This window comes from Platichthys flesus, chromosome 6 (assembly GCF_949316205.1).
Source record: "Platichthys flesus chromosome 6, fPlaFle2.1, whole genome shotgun sequence".
Lineage (NCBI taxonomy): Eukaryota > Metazoa > Chordata > Actinopteri > Pleuronectiformes > Pleuronectidae > Platichthys > Platichthys flesus.
In genome coordinates, this window is record NC_084950.1 from 24,763,876 (window position 1) to 24,785,241 (window position 21,366).

The 21,366-nt window shown below is 40.6% G+C and overlaps 1 protein-coding gene across 2 annotated transcripts in view; it reads left to right on the forward strand.

Moving 5' to 3' along the window:
• The first annotated feature begins 879 nt into the window (after window positions 1-879).
• The window catches only part of cep290 (centrosomal protein 290), a 50,468-nt gene continuing 29,981 nt past the window's right edge, over window positions 880-21,366 (forward strand). The window contains exons 1-18 of one of the 2 annotated variants that reach the window (XM_062389425.1): window positions 880-1,391; window positions 1,989-2,066; window positions 2,194-2,263; window positions 2,353-2,399; window positions 2,930-3,064; window positions 3,496-3,549; window positions 4,944-5,090; window positions 5,369-5,551; window positions 5,794-5,883; window positions 7,806-7,928; window positions 8,695-8,818; window positions 9,904-10,076; window positions 10,394-10,556; window positions 10,682-10,782; window positions 10,873-10,939; window positions 11,339-11,436; window positions 13,270-13,345; window positions 13,548-13,681. In XM_062389425.1, the coding sequence (XP_062245409.1) occupies window positions 1,287-1,391; window positions 1,989-2,066; window positions 2,194-2,263; window positions 2,353-2,399; window positions 2,930-3,064; window positions 3,496-3,549; window positions 4,944-5,090; window positions 5,369-5,551; window positions 5,794-5,883; window positions 7,806-7,928; window positions 8,695-8,818; window positions 9,904-10,076; window positions 10,394-10,556; window positions 10,682-10,782; window positions 10,873-10,939; window positions 11,339-11,436; window positions 13,270-13,345; window positions 13,548-13,681 (1,968 nt within the window). In that variant the 5' untranslated portion in view covers window positions 880-1,286. The remainder of the gene's footprint in view (window positions 1,392-1,988; window positions 2,067-2,193; window positions 2,264-2,352; window positions 2,400-2,929; window positions 3,065-3,495; window positions 3,550-4,943; window positions 5,091-5,368; window positions 5,552-5,793; window positions 5,884-7,805; window positions 7,929-8,694; window positions 8,819-9,903; window positions 10,077-10,393; window positions 10,557-10,681; window positions 10,783-10,872; window positions 10,940-11,338; window positions 11,437-13,269; window positions 13,346-13,547; window positions 13,682-21,366) is intronic. The other variant, XM_062389426.1, reaches the window with a different exon arrangement.

A 21,366-nucleotide genomic window follows, 5' to 3' on the forward strand; every position in this document is an offset into this window, starting at 1 on the left:
CCATAGTCCCAAGTGTCTGCCACTAGACCACCGCCTCTCCCAAAAGCTGTGTACAGCTTTGTTTGTCCTTTGTCTAGTCCATGCACTGATGCTTTTAAGCCATAGAAGCTCATAACTCCTAACAAGTATGTGAACGTTGAAGGAGTAACACTAAGTATATTTTAAATGTTCATATGGATGCTATGTTATTTAAATGAGAGTCCTTGGAGAAAGGCTATGCGATCCTGTCATAAGGAAAACATTTGGGCCAAAGTCAACTTCTGATTGTAAATAAAACTGTAAATGGATTATGCAATTGCGTAAAGAAACATTTTGTGAGTCTCTCTTTGCTGTCTTGTAACACACAAACTCTGAATACATGTATTCAGTCCAGAGATAATAAATATAAACGTATATAGATCCTGGTCTGACCGTTACTAAAAGCTTTGTGGTATTTCACTCTACTTTGGTACAGTTGTAGTCAATACATGTATCCATGAGCAGTGGCATCTCTGTGCATCATTGCATTGAGTAATTCATCATCTTATTTAGAACTGAAGGGAGGTTTAAATATTCACATTTCCCCCTGGTTTATAACAGTTTACTCCGGCACACTATCAGTCACACTGTAACTGATACGTGGAATACAGTGTTTGAGTTCCTATCTATCCATAGACACCCAGATCATGCATATGGATCTGATAAATGTGGACCTTGTCTTGATTAATTTGGAGTCCAACCCACTGAGAGCTAATACACTTTCATAAAGCAGTATATATCAACTTGAATCAATCACAAACAGCTTTAGTTGCTCTCAGGCAGTGTGGCATCAGAGGCAACTGCTTTTACGGATCGGTGGCAGCTTCTGTTGACACCGGAAGTGCCTCTACGAGCTACCGCTACCACGGTCTTTCCCTCTCTGCGTGGAAGTGTCGGGATGGATGTTTACAGTAGTTTTTTTTTAATTATTTTTCCATTCGTAGCGTAAAGCCTCCGTGTGTTATGTTAACCTTACCATATAGAGCTAGCATACAATACAATAGGCGCTCGGTTGTGACGTTTACATGTTATTTAGGTTATTTACGGAAACGAGCGGAGTTGCTTTATCGCTGAGTTTATCGTGACATGTTCTGGAACAATGAGTTTAACGTTGAACATCGTCCCACATTTATGTGGAGCCTCAGCTCCCAGACATAGACGGTATATGTACCCTTACTAGCTAACCAGCTAACAGCAACATCTTGTAGTTAGCACCGAGCTGTCCGCTCAGTTGTTGGTTAAATCTCTACAAATACGCTAGTGCCAAGATGTCAGCTGCTCTTGAGTGGGACAAAGTGACGGGAATTGACCCCGCGACCCTCCTTGACTGTGATAAAGACCAGGTGGACGAGGTCTTCGACATGTTCATTATGGTAACAGTCCACACTCCACACAAGTTGTAAATTCACATCAGTCTTCTGCTCGGATTAACCCCCAACTACACATGCTGTGACTTGTTGCTCAAATAAAGACCACGTTCCGGCCAACCCTATATCACTGTTCAGGGTTCAGATTATATCTCATTCCTCCTTGCAAGATTGATCTATCAGATAGTTTTGCCTCGACCTGTCCCCTCCATCTGTGGTCACCGTTGACCTGGATGTGTCACACAGCAGCCTTACATCTGCATAAAGCCATCCTTGAAGTTAATGCAGATGAAAAATGTGAGTGCTGTCTGTCATCTAAACTTCAGTGAGTCCATGAAACACTGTCACATTTTTGGTCTAAGCGCTCTACATTTGACTATCCAGACATGATCCAGTGCACTGATAATGAATGAATGGAATGGTTGCTTAATTGAAATGCTTACAAGTTTGCTACCTCTCCCCTAAATCTTAGATGCTGATTCTCTGGTTTCTTTTTTTCTATATTTCCCGTTATATTTTTCCTTAATAATTTTTTTTCGCCTGGGCACGTAATGTGCATCACACAATAATAACAAAAAATCAAACAAATGTTTTCCTTCACAGACACAAGACTGGCAGCTGAAGAATAAAACTCCTGAGAACATTCTTCATCTCCTTCAAACGTTTCAGGCCATACTCAAGGTGTTTAATCTTGTTATTGCTATATACTGATCTACACCATGTATATCAACAACCATCCTTGCATCTGTATGTATCTCAAGAAGCAATAATATAAGTTTGACCCAGTGACTTTCTCTCCCTCCTGTAGATGAAGAATGGGGAACTTGCCGTTTCTGTCAAATTCCTCGAAGACGCCGGGGTAGACCATGCTAGAACTGGTCAGTGCACACTGACCAAATGTTACATATGTTTAATTTAGCTAAGAAATATTACATGTACTTCATTGACTGTGACTTCTGTACTATAGTAAATGAACTCAATGCCAAGGTGTTCAGGCTGGAAAAAGAGCGCAAGGTAACACACCACACATGTATGTCTGCCTGCCGGTTTTGTTTCACTGTAAAATGTATGTTTGCATATAGCATGATACCCAATCAACGTTATTCAATGAGCCTCTGAGGATCAATGCCACCCCAATTATACGTTTGAAAAGAGAACACATTAATTTGTAATCGCACGTCATGATGCTTTACTTCCGGCAACAGTGCCAAATCTTTTAGCCAGTCATATTGTGTAACCCTGGCCTCAATGGGATTGGTTGTGGCGACTGTAAGACAGCACATAAGAAGATTATAACTAATTCCTTGTGTGCTCACAGCCAGTACTTCTAGTTTCTTCTGGGTAATTAAGGTTTGTATATCATTAGAATTTGTCGTTCCATGATTTGCTTTGCAACGAAAAAAGTTAATTATTGTTAAATATATTGCAGATGATAGTGTTTGCATGTGGTATCATTGCAAACAGATGGAGGTGAGACTTAGAGGTTTCTTTGGGGGTGTTGTTTGGGTGTTTATAATGTCGTGTCGTCCGTCCATGTGGCTCAGCAATCCGGCACCGGGCCAGACACCCGCTTTCTGAGAGATGAGATTCGGCAGCTCGAGACCCAGCTGGCACAAAAGGAGAACGAATTGATCCAGTTGAATAAGGAAATGGTCAAAGAGAAGAAAACCAGCGAGGAGGTATGGGCATGTTACCCATTAGTCCCTTGTTTAGTGTTAGACCATGAATTTGTTGTTGAGCCCTTGGGTGACCTACAACTGTGAATTAGATTGTTGTTGTTGTTGCTTTTTCGGTGTTTGCAGAAAGAGATAGTGCCATTGGGTTACAATCAACTGAATATAATTATATTACTTATATATATATTTTTAGAATATAATTTGATAAGATATTGAATTTGATAAAATTAGAGGCTCATATATTTATTTTTGTAGTTATTTGACTAATAAGTGCAATAATATTACTCTAGTAAGACATTGTTCATTATTGTCAGTTTCCAATGATGTACGGTTAGTACTCCCAGTTCAAATGGGTGCAACAGTTGTTAAATATGCATCTCGTGTGGTGACATTTTTGCTGTGTTGATGTATTTTACCCTTTTTATTTGTTCCAGTTGCTCGTGCGAGCAGAGGAGGCTGAGGATGAGGCCAGGAAGCTGAAAAGAGAGGTATGTTAGCTGGCACTGCATCATACACATCTTAAAGCTTTCTGAAACAATGTCTCCATTCATCATCTCTGCCTCATTCAATACATAGTGTAACCTATCGATTCTTCACCTAACATTTTTTGTTCATGTTAATGCCTTCTCAAATCTATCATTTTTTCTCATCTCTTTCTTTTCCATTTGGGGTAGATTAAAAGGCTTAAGAAGAAGGTAAGACATATAGGTGGTGTCGTTACATAGTACTTGGTTTCAGTTATTCACAAGCCACAGAATTTTATGGCCCTCTGGAAAAGGTCAGGGAGAGTTTAAGGTAACCAGGGGAGACTGTCAGACAGGTTGAAACATGTGTCGCATGCGATAAGATTAGATTAAAAGCATAGAGGTAAGTATGAACAGAAGACGTTTCATTTATATGCAGTAGATGCTTTATAAAATTCTATACCAGTGTGCATTTATTAAGATTAACATGAAAATGGTTGTGTGTAGTTTCCTCATGCCCCAGTTATAGTGACAGTAGATTTGGTAGTTGGAGAGTCCATTTGAAATGTATAGAACAATTAGAATTGAAGGTTTGTCAAAAAATACAAATACTGTACAAGTTAGACATGTCACTGTTCTCATCCAATGGCCACTGGCCTGATTTAGCTATCAGCAAATTTTCTATCTGCAGGTACACACTAAATCTAAAACCAGATGTTTTGAATGTTGGATATTAATTGAAGTGTGTAGCATCAAATAGATTGAATATAATGAGCGCTAAGTCTGGCTAATGTTTCCTTGATTAATAGTCTAATAGCTTTTCTGACAAGATGACAGAGGCCAAGACGGCATATTTAAAAAATTGCTTCTTTTGTCAAATGAATGGTCCAAACACTACATTACATTACATTTCATTTAGCTGACGCTTTTATCCAAAGTGACTTACAATTTCTTCAAAAAAGCAAAACTACAAAGTGCTATAAGTAGGTGCCATTTAAGTGCTACTAAATTGTTAGATTTCCAATTGTATTCAAGGTATAGTCGGAAGATATGTAAGCTTCCGGCTGTCCAGATTTCCATGCGGAGCTCATTCAACCATTTAGGAGCCAGGACAGCAAACAGTCGTGATTAGCTCGCAGTGATGAAGCAACAAGCCGTGAACGGGCTGGGGTGTAACGTTTGAAAATGTCCTGGATGTAGACTGGACCTGATCTGTTTGCAGCACGCTATGCAAGTAATAATGTTTTTAAATGGATGCGAGCAGCCACTGGTAATTCAGAATTTAGCATTTTCTTGCATACATTTTAAATTCACCATTATCTAAATCATAGTATGTCTAGATTACTGTACGACCACAGGGGCATTGGATCCAGTTTCGTGTCTGAGAGTAATCGTGTCCTTACTTTACCACCACCCAGAACGAGCAGCTCCACCAGGATGTGGACTTCTATCGTGGAGAGCTGGAGCAGAAAGAGTCTGTCCCTTCCAGAGATGAGAGCGCTGAGACTCAGAGAAAGCTCACCTCTGCCAATCGCCAGCTTTACCAGTGCTTAGAAGACCTTCAGGTACTTGGATATACATTTTTCTACTATAACAACTGGTGGATGATTCAGGTCTTGTAATATTGCTATGCTTGAGTCTTTGTAGAATCCGAAAACATGCAAGATAGGTCTATTTTATTTTAATAATAAATCAATGAATAATAATACATTTTAATAATATTTTCCCCATATATTTGGCTTTCATCTGTTTTCAAGACATACTCTTTGTGCTGATTTGCAGTTTGCAAAGTTATGCATCTACAAATTGAGTTTTCCCGGATGTTATTATTTGTGTCCAATAGCGGGTAGAGGATGAAAACTTGTACCTCAAGACACAGAATGAGCAAATGCAGAAAAGTCTGGAAGAGTCGGTGAGGGAGATGGAGACAATGACAGACGAGTACAACAAGATGAAGATTGTTGTGCAGCAGACCGACTCCATTGTGGACCAGCTCAGGAAAGAGAGGGATCATGCAAAGCTTCAGGTAAACACCCTTTCAAATAAATTACTTTTTTTGTTCTGTAAAAGGTGACCAACCTAAATCTCTCTCTGTGTGTGTGTGTGTGTGTGTGTGTGTGTGTGTGTGTGTGTGTGTGTGTGTGTGTGTGTGTGTGTGTGTGTGTGTGTGTGTGTGTGTGTGTGTGTGTGTGTGTGTGTGTGTGTGTGTGTGTGTGTGTGTGTGTGTGTGTGTGTGTGTGTGTGTGTGTGTGTGTGTTTCCTATGCAGGTCAGGGAGTTAACAGATAAGATCCATGCCATGACTGAGGAGGATGACCCAATTATGGCTGCAGTTAATGCCAAAGTGGAAGAGTGGAAGGTGGGTGTCATTAAGAAATGTCTACAACTCCCAATAAGGCACATCTTCTATGTTTTTGTAATTCAATTCACTTTTACTTATGTAGCACCAGATCACAACCTACATTATCGCAAAGCATTGTAGAGCCCTTACAATATTATAGAAAAAACAATCTCTTTAAGCCAGGTGTACGTAAAACATACATGTTATAGCAGAGGAGCTGAGTATATTAAAAGGCAGGATAGCAGGAAATCATGAAAGAAACCCAGAGATCTTTTAATCCACATTTTTTGCTTTTCAACCAGGACATCAGGGTCTTAATGCAGTTCCTGTGTAACAAACCTCACTGGGATGGGATTTTCTGAAGCTTAAGGAACTATCTGGGTGATGGTTTTTCCCTAGTGAGTGAAGTCCCCTAAGGCCAATACATTGTGTATACAGATTCAGAGTGAGAAAACACTGGTTGCAATTGTGTCAATGCAGTCACGGTGTAAACCAGAAAGATACTACTTTGGATACTAAGAAAAGGGAGAGCACACTTTGTTCTTTTCCATCTCTGTGTGTATCTTTTGCATTATCCGTTCAAACCCCACGTCACACATATCCCTTTTTGCTAATGTGAACAGAGTGCTAGTGCTGGGCTGGTACTAATGCTGGTTCAACCTGCAAACCTTTTAAGAACCACTTTGCTTTTCCATGGACTAGAGCAACTGTAGAGCCACAACATTGCGTCACCATATACATGACTGTTGACGTCTATAAATTAACCCACGAACTGGCACTCATGATATTTTCTATTGAGTTATATATATCAATTCATTAATTGAACGCTTACCTGCCCATTCTCTTCTATCTCTCGCATGTGCGCGTGTGTGCTGACACAGAGAGCTGTGAAGTCACATTCCTAACCCAAAGTTGTGCTGGGTCTTATTGGTCAACATAATTCTCAACCTCAGCCTCTGACATAGGTGGTTCTTACTTCTAGACCAGCAACGATTTGGTGCCACTCTGGAACCAGTTTTTCTGGCTCTGAACTGGCCCTCGAACTGCCTCTGTGAAAAATGCCCCTGATCTCCAAAGGCCTGGACCACGTCTCTGAGTTTTTTTTCTTTCAAACAAGGCCACAATTGAAAAAAATTATCTTATAAGATCAGTTTGCCATAGCATCAGAGTACAAATCTTCAATTTAGTTCTAGGGGCATATTATTGCTGCAATTATGACTCATTGAAGTGTGCACTTAATTATTAAAGAAAATAAACCGATGCTGCTACTGCTGTTAATACAGTGAGTGAGAGTGAGTGCAATAGAAAGAATGGAGCCTGAAATAAAAAAAAGATCTGATTCAAAGGTGGAGGCAAAAAAATTATTGCTTAACACTTTCAGAATGTGGTGGAACTTGTTGTATCGCCTGTTCATATTTAATCATCCAAAACGGAAGGATTATTAAATTCAGAGAGAGCTGTGATGTCCTCAATCTATGCAATTTAACAGAATTTTATTTATATGCTTGTGTTTGTGCTGGGATGATTCGGGTTCCGTCGGTCGATCTAAAACTGGACTCAGTTCAGCACAAAGATCCAAGATCTATAGATCCTATATCAGCATATCAGTCATTGAACCCTGGTTTCCTCCTCCTACTTCCATGTGCATTCATCCATCGCGCAGTGTCACCGCAGTATTTATATATTTAGAGAAACCGGACCGATTACCTCACACATCAGTTAATCCTAACCTCCACTCTGGGGTATGATTTTTTAAATAGAAGTTTTTAAGTGATATATTTAGCGCATATTTTATATTTCCAACATTTGCATGAGAAGTGGCGTATACATGTTTCAGGCCCTTTTTGTGCATACTTAACGGTTATAAATGAGACCCTTGAACCATCACAATTGAGTTTGACTCTTTTGTTGACCTTCGATTCTGTTGACCTCTTCCTCAGAGGGTGCTGTCTGGGAAGGATGAAGAAATTCTCGCGTACCAGCAGATGATCCGTGATCTCAGGGAAAAGCTGCGTTCAGCCCAACTGGACTTGGACAAAAGCAACATTATAGCCCTGCAGCAGGTCTGATTTGTTTGTATCTTTTGCTCTCTCTCCTTCTACTTCTCTCCCTTTTCTTTCTCCCTACATAAGTGCATACATACAAATAGATTTATATATACACGTAAGTTTTTTTATTTGATATATTATTATTTTCTATAAAGATAGATTTATAAATATTTTATAAAGATATATATATGTATATATTTTTTTTTTAGATAAATAGATCGATAGTTAATGATGTAGAAGTCTGTATAGAGTGTATAAATATATACTACAGTGTATATTGATTGAACATATCCTTATAATTTTGAAGGGCTTGAAACAGCTGTAGTTGGACATTGACATAAAACATACCAACCATGTCAATAGGTTAAAAAAAAAAGTTACTTGACATATTTCTTGGGGTCATCTTAGGAAGTGGTTTTAAAGACACAGTTGATCATAAAAATAAAAGCTGCATGACATGAGAGTGCAGGGGAATACTGACTCTGTGGTAATTGTAATGTTATGTTCTTCCAGCTCTCTGTCTTTTTTTCCTACTCTCTTTGATTTCTCTTTGTGCCTTGTTATATTTTATGAACCTGTCTTTCCTTCTGCTGCCCTGGGCCAGGTCATATATGAACTCTGTGCTGTAAGTTTAATTTGTCATGCGCCTCTTATCTCCAGCCTCCCCCCTTTTTCCATTTCCTAAAAGTCCTTAATGATGAAAGTGCCAATAATTCAGTGTGACACGGCCATGCTCAGTCTCGCACATGAAGTCTCATGATTTTAAATTGTTGCCCTAAAGGCTGTTCAAGAGCGAGATAACCAAATAAAGATGCTGAGTGAGCAGGTGGAGCAGTACACAGGGGACATGGTGAAGCATACCCTGCTCATTGAAGACCTGAAGACGTCCACAAAGAGAGACAGAGGTGGGTAGATACCTGCTTAATATTCAAGCCCGAAAAACATTCTAAACCAAAAACAACTGTAATGAAGTCAGCCAATGTTCTCTCTAAAATGATAATAACACTCATTATTTTACTACTGACTGTCCTTTATCAATTTTGGACTACAAACAAATTTGTAGAGATAATTGAAAGTCTAAGAATTAAACTCCTTATGACTTAATTTTCTGTCCCCTGGTTCTATTAATGTAAATAAGAACAACTCCAGTAATTTGTTATGCTGTCACACAGAGAAAAAATGTAAATAGATAAACAAATAGTTTGTATTTACAGTATATAGCATACTCTAGTATTCATGACCATTCAAAGCACTTTACAGTGCAGCTTTATTTTACCCATTCGTTCAGACATTTTTACAGTGCACTTATGTACAGCACTCATAATTCATAGCACAAAGGGGCAAGTCCGGGCTCATTGTCTTGCCCACGCAGAATGGGGGGAGACTAGGATCGAACCACTGACATCCTGGTTAGTGAACGAGCCACTTCACATCCTGAGTTGCCCAGTTGAATTAGCCAAGAACACTGCCAAATATTCTCTGTTCTCAGCTTCTCAAATGGAATGCTCTTCTCTGTTAAAGACTGTCGTTGAGTCATTATCTTTGGTTTTATACAAAACTTGGGAATTCTCATGAACATTTGATTAAATATTTTCTAATAATATTTGTGTATATATATATATTAATAAAAAAAATAGTTATATTTTTCATTTTAATGTTTAATGTAAATTGTTGATACTTTATGATTTATAATATTGCCCAACTAAGCATTTTGCCTGACCTCCATTAAGAATTTTAGCATATTTCAGATTGTGCTTTTGGTTTTACGGTCCCACAACTTCACTGTCTGGTTCAGTGTCACTGTTAATCTGCATCGTTTCCACTTGCAGCAGGCAGCTTTGAACAGCACTAAACTTGCCTGAGTCTGTAACATTGCTTATTCTTGTAATTAGGTAATTCAGATTAATTAGGTAATTTGAAAATATTCTGCCATCACCAGGTGGTCAATGATGTCTGCAGTTAAAGGACTCTTTCTTTTTTCTTGTTCCAGGCTTACCCTCAACCACACAGCAGAGGAAGATTGAGGAGCTGAAGTCTAAGCTAGAAGCAGCAGACGCCAGAGCAGTGGAAGCAGAGCTGGCCGTAAAGCTGGCAGAGGATCATGCTGAGGAAAAAGACAAAGCACTCATTGAGGCCTCAAACCGATTGAGCCAGTATGAGTCTGTAAGTCTATTGATACCCGATTCTTCCCCTTAGCTTACATCAAAGATTGTTTTAGTCCAAATCAAATTACTTAAATTCCCAGAAGCAAAGTTTATATTTTTTCCCCCTTGTCCATTCTCACTTTTAACATTGAAATCACTATGTGACCATGGTGTGATCAACATGCTTTTTGGGTCTACAAGCTAAGTGTTTGTCTTTCACCATGTCCAATGACATTACCAAAAAGCGTATGAGTCGGTAAACAAGGAAATAAAGAAAGTAAGGCCAAGCATGCTTTTTGAAGGACAAGTAACCACAGCTCCATATCTGTATTACAGGGTACTTATGGCCTGGAATCTGCCATTGCGGAGATCAAAGAGTGTAAGAATCAAATTAGAGTGAGAGATTGTGATGCAGAAGCCATGACCAAAGAGATCAACCAGCTTGAAATGAGAATCAATGACCTCATTGATGAAAATGAGGATCTCAGAGAGAGACTTGGTGAGATTTTTGTTTCTTTTTATTTCTGTTCCCATCTTTCTATCTATTTATACAACACTGATTGACCTAGATTAGTGAAGTACATAGTTCTTTAGTTTACTTTTGTCTTTTTCATAACTCCAAAGGTCTGGGACCAATGCAGGAAGTGGATCTGACAGAATTCAGGAGAGCCAAAGATCTCAGGCGACGACAGTACAAAGCAGAAAACCAAGTCCTCACCAAAGAGGTAAGTTGGAACTACAGTAGTTAGAAAACCACAGTATTTAGTATTTTCTTAGGTCCTCTCATATAACTACTTGATCTTTTTTACCTCTAGATTGAACGGCTTGAAGAGGAAAGACTGGAACTCAAGAAACAAGTTAGACGCATGGTGAAGGATGGAGGTGATGCCCAGAGCATGGAACATGCCTTAATTTTACCCTAAAATACAAAAAAAGTTCAAGATTTCTATTATCTATTGTTTTATTTGATTTTACTTTGTGAGATCACCTAATCACTTTTGTTAACATGCGAAATAGAGCATTTTTTAACTTTTTTCTTGATTTCTCAGAGAATAATTCCTACATCTAGATGAAAAATTCTATTTGATGCAGATCTAAATCAAATTCTAGATCTAGTGAATTTATATGTGGCTTCATATGAAGAACCTTGGGTCATATGGTATTTTTGCAGCATACTTTGCTGAGGGCTTCTAGTTTAGAAGGGTAAACCGGACATAATATTAGTCCATCTTAATATTTTCCTGCTTCTTATATGTTAGTCACAATCCCTTGTTTCTGAAGGGATCGCATCATCAAAGTCACTTCTGGAGGAAGACATCAGACCCAGCAGAAGTGCATTGCAAAGCAGCTCCCACACAAATGAAGAGATCAGACGCAAGGTAAGCTCCTGACTCCAAGCACACACATGTGCATAGTCATGGAATTGTTAAATGTTTATTTCCAGGCCTGGAAAAGTGCTTGAAAATGTGTATGAACCCTGTACTATGATAAGTGCCTAGAAGTGTCCCAAGTATTGCACTTCCGTAACCACAAGTGTGGGACATTTCTAGGCATTTTGCTTAATGTAAAGTGCCTACAGGTGTCCCACGTATTGTACTTCTCTAACACCAAGAGTGGGACATTTTAGGGCATTTTGCCTCAATGATAAGTGCCTAGAAGTGTCCGGCTCATTCTGATTGGTCGGGACATTTCTAGGCATTTTGCTTTAATAATAGGTGCCTACAAGTGTCCCACTCTTGGTTTTAGAGAATTATAATACGTGGGAGACTTGTAGTTGACTTTACATTAAAACAAAATTGTATTGTACTTCCCTTCCCCCCTACTTCCCTAACACCAATAGTGGGACATTTTTAGGCATTTTGCCTCAATGGTAAGTGCCTAGAAGTGTCCGGCTCATTCTATTTGTTCTGGGCATTTCTAGGTATATTTGCTATAATGTTAAGTGCCTACAAGTGTCCCATATATTGTACATCCCTAACCCAAAGTGTGGGACAATTCTAGGCTATAATGTTAAGTTCCTACATTGTCCCAAGTATTGCAGATCCCTTACCACAAGAGTAGGATTTTTCTAGGCATTGTGCTCCAATGATAAGTGCCTAGAAGTGTCCCAAGAATTGTACATCCCTAACCAATTTGGGGACATTTGTTATATTCATATTTTAATGTCGTTCATTTACGCTATGTTTTAAATAATTCATATACTTTTAAATGGAAATACGCTCAAAATATAAGCAGGCATACTCTCTCATACTAATTGAAAAGTTTGGTGGGGAAGCAGGCGGGATAATGCACTATGCCAGGGAAGTGTAGATTTAACCATGTTTTGCTACAAATGGAAAAGTACATGTCATGGACTACAACAGACAAAGACCTCAATCAAACACTTGTCTCATTCATTTGTGTAATTTAAGGTATACTGCATTCTTTGAAATTCTCATGGTTAGCGTAATTACTAAATTCAGTTTTTATTTTTTTACAGTTTTTACAAATTTTTACTGCATCTCTATGTCTGTGTCTGAGTTTACAGATGTGTTTGATGACACTGCTTGTGTTTTTGATTGCATGTGTGTGTTAACGTGAGAGAGAGGAGAAGAAAGCAAGCTGAGTTATGAAAGCGCAGCTGGGAAGAAAGATCTTAGTATTAAAGTACTGATCATTATGTGGTGATCAGTGTTAATGCTGGGCGTCATTTCAAGCAAATCAATGTTTAAGCAGAACCGAATCATTGTGTCAGTGCACAATGTGATGTCATCATTATCTTAAAAAACACTTTTACCTTTCCCTCAAGTTCTGGGACTATCGTACAGAAGCTACGCAATGTGGTTATAGTTATTAACCGCTTATAGTGATCAATATGACATTGATTTTTGCAGAACGTATTGTAAATGACATAATGTATACTATTGAGGCCCACATTCAACTCACTGATATTTGAAGGACATAGAGTGTCCTGTGTTGCATACATTTAAGGGTTTGAAAAACAGGGAGCTTCTCAGACATTTATTAAAAGATATAGGATATAGCATCTCAGTTTTTTAATAAACAAACTGACATGTCATTTGAGAATCAATTAATCAGATACTAAATCAGCTACTTTAGAGTTTACTATTACTTAAACAAGTTTTTACTCCCAAAATACACTTGTGAACAGACCTTTAAATGTTTGAGCATCACAATTTAAAAATTTGTAATGCTTCCACTTTTGTTTGCAGAATGAGTACCTAGAAAATGAACTGAGCAAAAAGGAACAAGAGCTGGGTGTCAATAAGTCCCAGTTTCAAGTCAAATGTAAGTACAGGCATGCCATGCATCTGAAGTTGAAAAGGTTATTTTGAAAGTTCAGTCAGGTCAATGACTGTGTGTGTGTAATAACATTACCCTTGAGTATGTTTCGAGGGTATATTTTTTCTAAGTAAAAATGTGTCGGTAGATTAAATACCCTAGTGGCTACAGTGTGGCTGATATTGTTCATTCATGTACACACTTATAGTGGAAGAACTGTCAAAAGTGAAACGAGATCTTGAGGGTGTGCTAAAAGACGTCCTCCAAGCCATGAGGATTAATCAAGAGGCAGCTACATCTGATGGTGCCATCGATATTGCCAATCTGGAAAGGGTAGCTAATGTAAGTATGTCCCCTGCACTTCATCTAATGCTAAATATCACACTTATCCATTTTAGATATTTTCCTTGTACATTTCGAGCAGAGTCGACCACAGATTCTATTTGCCTGTTACCTGCTATTATCTCTCATTCAAAACTGGACTTGGCCCAACCTGTCTAGTCCGGCGACTACTCATTATGGTAATCAAACACAGCAGCCTAGTCCTTAAACACTCTTACAGACTGTTTTAATGTAAAGTTAGCATGGTGTCTGGTCTCACCTTATCTGCCATTATGTATGAAGCTCGGTCCCATTAAGATGTGCAGAGTACTTGGACCCACTGTTGATGTCATGCTACGTGACACAAAGGTTTGAGGAAACTCTGAATTACATCACTGCTCAATGCAGATTATTTGGTGGTTTTGTTGGCTTGATCAAAGCGTGACCTTTAGGTTTTCAGCCAAGTGTAGTGATATGAGAGTCCGCACCCCCTAGTCTGAGGCAATGGTTTTCTGCTGGAAAATTATGGATTGTGCCCCGAGCGAGAAGGAATCTCTATCAATCAATCAATCAAATTTTATTTGTATAGCCCATATTCACAAATTACAATTCATCTCATAGGGCTTTAACAGGGTGTGACATCCTCTGTCCTTAACCCTCAGCAAGAGTAAGGAAAAACTACAAAAAAACCTTTTAACAGGGTAAAAATATGTAGAAACCTCAGAGAGCCACATGTGAGGGATCCCTCTCCCAGGACGGACAGAAGTGCAATAGATGCCACGTGCAGGACAACTTCATCAATAATCAAAGTCTCTAGCAGCATTGATGAGGGTAGACATCCCGAAGGACAACCCCAACATGACATGCCAAGCAGTCCCGCTGCAAGCACAGTCCATGCTCAGCAACCATCTAGACCACGATCCACCATCCAGACCAGACGCCACTCCAGTCCTCAGTCACCATCCACCGACGCCCACCAGGAGGACCCATCACAAGCCACCACCGCGGTCCTGGTCCACTGCCCGTGCCCAATGCCAACGCGACACAGGGTCCGCCACCAGCACCACGATCAGCCCACATGACTCAGAATCCGCCACACTGGATCCAACACCGCGACCCCCGGTGCGCGATCCACAAACCGTAATCCATGGTGCGGCCACATAGGCCCTGGATCTGCGGGTGATAAAGCAATTGGATTCCGGGGAAGGGGGCTAGGGATGGAGAAGAGGAAGGAGAAGCTGGAAAGAGAAGCTCTGTGTGTCATGTGTCATAAAATAGAACAAGTAACGTTCTGGCGCACTAATTAGCTCTAACTATAAGCTTTATCAAAAAGGAAGGTTTTGAGCCTACTTTTAAACGAACATATGGTGACTGCCTCCCGAACTGAAAGTGGTAGATTATTCCACAGCCGAGGGGCTTGATGGCTAAAAGCTCTGGCTCCTACTCTACTTTTAGAGAATTTAGGGACGACAAGTAGGCTTGAATTCTGGGAGCGGAGTGCTCTAGTGGGTTTATAAGGTATTAACAGCTCTTTAAGGTATAAAGGCGCTATATTATTAAGGGCCTTGAAGGTGAGGAGGAGAACTTTAAATTCTATTCTAGATTTAACTGGAAGCCAGTGTAGCGATGCTAATATTGGAGAAATGTGCTCTCTTCTCGTTGTTCTCGTCAGGACACGTGCTGCGGCATTTTGGACAAGCTGTAGAGTCTTTAACGACTTCCTGCTGGAGCCTGATAATAATGAATTACAATAGTCCAGTCTCGATGTAACAAAGGCATGGACTAGTTTTTCTGCATCTTTTTGTGAAAGGACATGTCTAATTTTTGAAATATTACGCAAGTGGAAAAAAGCGGTCCTAGAAATTTGTTTTAAGTGACTATTAAAGGATAAATCAGGATCGAAGATCACTCCCAAGTTCCTGACTGTTTCATTCGAAGCAAGGGCAATGTCGTCTACTGCAGCTATATCATTAGATAATGCATCTCTAAGGCGTTTGGGGCCAAGTATTAAACCTCTGTTTTGTCTGAGTTTAATAAGAGAAAATTGCGGGTCATCCAGGTTTTTATGTCCTTGAGACATGTTCGAAGTTTAGTTAATTGATTACTTTGTTCAGGTTTTATTGACAAATATAACTGGGTGTCATCCGCATAGCAGTGGAAATTTACCGAGTGTGTCCTGATAATGTTTCCTAGTGGAAGCATATATAATGAGAATAAAATTTGGCCGAGCACAGAGCCCTGTGGAACACCATGATTAACTTTGGTGCGCACAGATGACTCATCATTAATTTGCACAAATTGGGAGTGATCAGAAAAATACGATTTAAACCAGTTAAGGGCGGTTCCATTAATGTTAATTAACTGTTTTAGTCTTTGTAATAAAATTTGATGGTCAATTGTGTTGAATGCTGCACTGAGATCTAACTGATCTGAGGCTATTAAAAGGTCATTAGTGACTTTTGCCAAGGCTGTCTCTGTACTGTGATTGGCTCTAAACCCCGATTGAAAGTCTTCATACATATTATTTTCCTGGAGAAACTCACACAGCTGATTGGCTACCACTTTTTCTAAGATTTTAGAAATGAAGGGGAGGTTAGATATTGGTCTGTAATTGGCTAAAACCTCTGGGTCTAGGGTGGGTTTTTTTGAGTAGGGGTTTGATGACAGCTATTTTAAAAGACTGTGGTACATAACCTGATGATAATGACAGATTGATAATGTTAAGTAACAAACTATCAATTAGGGGCAGAATTTCTTTAAGTAATTTGGTAGGAATGGGATCTAAGATACAGGTTGTTGGTTTAGAACCGGAGATTAATTTGGTAAACTGATCACGGGTGATCAGAGAGAAGCTGTCTAAGTAATAGGTAGGATTCTCAGCCGTTTCTGAGATCTCTGTTGTTGGGAGGGTATTAGTGCCAATTGAGGGCAGGAGATGGTTGATTTTATTTCTAATAGTTTGAATTTTATCATTAAAAAAGGTCATAAAGATATTGCTATTTAGGGATCGAGGAATACTGGGTTCGGTGGAGGTGTGACTCTCTGTCAGCCTGGCTACAGTGCTGAAGAAAAACCTGGGGTTGTTTTTATTCTCTTCTATTAGTTTTTAGTAGGCGGCTCTTGCTTTGTGGAGAGCCTTTTTATATTCTTGAACACTATTCTTCCAGTCTATGAGGTTTTCAACATTGTTGCCGGAGCGCCACTTCCTTTCTAGTTTTCTTGATAATTGTTTTAACTCATTTGTCTGGGAATTATACCACGGAGCTAATTTACTATGTTTGACATTTTTCTTTTTTAGAGGCGCTATTGAGTCTAATGTTAATCGTAATGAGTCTGCAGAGCTATCGACGAGGTGGTCGATCTCAATGGAGCTCAGGGTTTTAAAGAATTTGTTGTTTATATCTACTGCTAATACGGGTTTAAATGTAATTGGGATTATTTCCTTAAATTTAGCTACAGCACTATCAGGTAGACATCTAGAAAATGAATTTTTTATTAGTGGCATATATTCAGTTATTGAAAAATCAAAGGTTATTAAATTATGGTCTGATAGAACTGGATTGCGCGGAAGTACTGTTAAATTTTCAATTGCGACACCATACGATAATACAAGGTCAAGTGTGTGGTTACCACAATGAGTAGGTTTGTGCACACACTGACTGAAACCAATAGAGTCTAGTATTGAAATAAATGCTACGCTAAGGCAATCTTTATTATTATCAACATGAATATTAAAGTCACCAACAATAATAATTTTATCGGTCTTTAGGACTAAGTTTGATAAAAACTCAGGGAATTCCTTTAAAAATTCAGTATAAGCCCTGGGAGCACTGTAAACTACGGCAAATATGATTGGCTGTTGGTGGTTCCTGGATTGGCGTGGAAGACTAAGAACCAGACATTCAAATGACTTGTAGCTGAGTTTAGGTTTAGGATTAATTGATAGACTGGAGTTAAAAATAGCAGCAACTCCACCTCCTCGCCCAATTTCTCTAGGAACCTGTGAATTGATATGACTGGGGTGAGTAGATTCATTTAGACTGACATAATCATCAGGATGCAGCCACGTCTCAGTGAGGGACAATAAATCTATGTTGTAATCAGAGACTATTTCATTAACTAAAAGAGCCTTTTTTTTCCAGTGATCTAATGTTTAAAAGACCACATTTAAAAGTCTGGGTTTCCTGTATTGTTTCAGAGGTTGTTTTAATTTGTATTAAATTTTTTTGTGGAGTTCTCGCTCTGTTATTGTTTAATTTCAATAAATTAATCGGACTGTGAACAGACACAATCTCTATGGGGTTTTGTGACTGATCCAGAGGGAGCGCAGAGAAGTGTTTAGCACTGCAGCTCTGCTTCCTGGTCCCAACTATGGGTTGTTATGTTATTGACTTAGTAATATTCCTAGATAAGAGAGCTGCTCCATCCCAAGTGGGATGAACGCCGTCTCTCCTAACAAGACCAGGTTTTCTCAAAAAAGTTAGCCAATTATCTATAAAGCCCACGCCGTTTACAGGACACCACCTCGACAGCCAGCGGTTAAAAGACAACATGCGGCTAAACATGTCGTCACCTGTTGTATTAGGGAGCGGGCCAGAGAAAACTACTGTGTCCGACATCGTTTTAGCAAAAGCTCTAGGTCTTGTCAACGAGTCAGGGGAGGGTGAAATAGGAGATAGACAGGCAGCTGAGTGCACCATCAGCAGACATTGTACTGGCCCAATAGTGGCAATAGGTAGCTTAGCCAGAAAGCAAAAGCTTTCAATTTAGCAGGAAACCTATGTTTCAACTCTCACTTATGGTCATGCGCTTTTGAAACTGACCAAAATAATAAGATCCTTAACACAAGCAGTGGAAATTAGTTTCCTCCATAAAGGTGTCAGGGCAACTTGGAGCACAGCCGAATAGAAACCAGGTACCCCACTTGAGAACTCACTGGAGGGATAATAAATAGGCCTCAGGATTCCATACGAGGAACTGAAAAAGTTTGTTGGGGAAAGGGACATCTGGAATACTGCTTAGTCTGCTGCCATGACCTGGCCCTTGTGAGAGGAAGAAAATAGATGGATGGATGAATGGACAGACGCATCGATTCTCAGCTTGGGAATGAAACTGTGGGATAAACAATAAGTAATAATTGATAAATAACATCTAATCAAACTTGATCAAATACATAGGCGGATAAATTAAAATGCCCTTTTACTGTTTTCTGCTTTATTTATTTTTATTGACATGTTCATCTCAAATAAGTCTGAAATTAGTGCTCTGAATTAATTTAAACATATTTGTATACATCTCACACATCATTTTCCTAAGATAAATGTCATATATCTGTGGTACCCAACCCAGTGCATGACTATTATCTGATTTTAACTTTGACTTTTAAAGGTTCAGTGTGTAGAATTTAGTGACATCTAGTGATAAAGTGTCATGCTGCAGCTGAATACCCCTCACCTCACCCTCCCCTTCAAAACATTAAAGAGATCCTGTGGTAACCCTATTTTGTCATAAAAACTCAAAAGGTGTTTAGTTTGTCCAGTTTTGACTACTGTAAAAAATGGTGTCTTCAGTAGAGAGAACCTGCTCCCGATGTATTTAAGTATTAAAATATAAATGGCCCATTCTAGGGTAAAGAAAACAACAATTGGTACAATTTAGATGATTACACACTAGTAAAAAACATCACATGTTGATATTTATTTTTATTTAATAACAATGTATGAGCGCCGCAGTGTTGGAGTTTACCCCGGTAGACGAGAGGGTCGCCTCCCTGCGCCTAAGGGTTGTAGGGGGGAAAACTCTGACTGTTGTTTGTGCGTATGCACCAAACAGCAGCTCAGAGTACTCGGCCTTCTTGGAGACCCTGAATGGAGTCCTGTATGGGGCTCCAGTAGGGGACTCCGTAGTTCTGCTGGGTGACTTCAACGCCCACGTGGGCAACGATGGAGACACCTGGAGAGGCGTGGTGGGGAGGAACGGCCTCCCTGATCTAAACCCGAGTGGTCGTTTGTTATTGGACTTCTGTGCTAGTCATGGATTATCCATAACAAACACCATGTTCGAACATAAGGGTGCTCATAAGGGTACCTGGTACCAGAGTACCCTAGGCCGAAGATCAATGATCGATTTTGTGATCGTGTCATCTGATCTGAGGCCACACTCGGGTAAAGAGAGGGGCGGAACTGTCAACCGACCACCATCTGGTTGTGAGTTGGATCAGGGAATGGGGGAAATTTCTGGATAGACCTGGTAAGCCCAAACGAGTAGTGCGGGTGAACTGGGAACGTCTGGAGGAGGCCCCCGTCCTAGGTATCTTCAACTCACACCTCCGGCGGAGTTTTTCTGGCATTCCTGTGGAGGTTGGGGGCATTGAGCCGGAGTGGGCGGTTTTCAAAGCCTCCATTGCTGAAGCTGCGGTGGCTAGCTGTGGCCTCAGGGTCTTAGGCTCCTCAAGGGGCGGTAACCCTCGGACACCGTGGTGGACACCGGTGGTCAGGGAAGCCGTCCGATTGAAGAAGGAGGCCTTCCGGGATATGATATCCTGGAGGACTCCGGACTCAATTGCAGGGTACCGACAGGCCCGAAGGGCTGCAGCTGCTGCCGTGTCGGAGGCTAAGCAGCGGGTGTGGGAGAAGTTCAGAGAGGCCATGGAGAAGGACTTTCGGTCGGCACCAAAGTGTTTCTGGAAGACTATCCGGCACCTCAGGAGGGGGAAACGGGGAACCATCCAAGCTGTGTACAGTAAGTATGGGACTCTGTTGACCTCAACTGAGGAGGTCGTCAGACGTTGCAAGGAACACTTTGAGGAACTCCTGAATCCGAATAACACGCCCTCTATGTTGGAGGTAGAGCTCGAGGTTGATGGTGTTTCGTCGTCAATTTCCCTGGTGGAGGTCACTGAGGTAGTCAAACATCTCCGCAGTGGCAAAGCCCCAGGGATTGATGAGATCCAGCCAGAAATGCTAAAGGCTCTGGGTGTTCAGGGGCTGTCATGGTTGACACGCCTATTCAACATCGCGTGGGAGTCGGGTACAGTGCCAAAGGAGTGGCAAACCGGGGTGGTGGTTCCCCTGTTCAAAAAGGGGGACCAGATAGTGTGTACCAATTACCGGGGTATCACACTTCTCAGCCTCCCTGGTAAAGTCTACTCCAAGGTGCTGGAAAGGAGGGTTCGGCCAATCGTCGAACCTCAGATTGAAGAGGAACAATGCGGTTTTCGCCCCGGACGTGGAACTACGGACCAGCTCTTCACTCTCGCAAGGATCCTGGAGGGGGCCTGGGAGTATGCCCATCCGGTCCACTTGTGTTTTGTGGATCTGGAGAAGGCGTATGACCGGGTCCCCCGGGAGAAACTGTGGGAGGTGCTGCGGGAGTATGGGGTAAGGGGGTCTCTCCTCAGGGCCATCCAATCTCTGTTTTCCCAAAGCGAGAGCTGTGTTCGGGTCCTCGGCAGCCAGTCAGTTTCGTTCTCAGTGGGTGCTGGTCTCCGCCAGGGCTGAGCCTTGTCACCAATCCTGTTTGTGATATACATGGACAGGATATCGAGGCGTAGTCGTGGTGGGGAGGGGTTGCAGTTCGGTGGTCTGAGGATCTCGTCACTGCTTTTTGCAGATGATGTGGTCCTCATTGGATCATCGGCTTGTGACCTTCAGCACTCACTGGATCGCTTGGCGGTCGAGTGTGAAGCGGCTGGGATGAGGATCAGC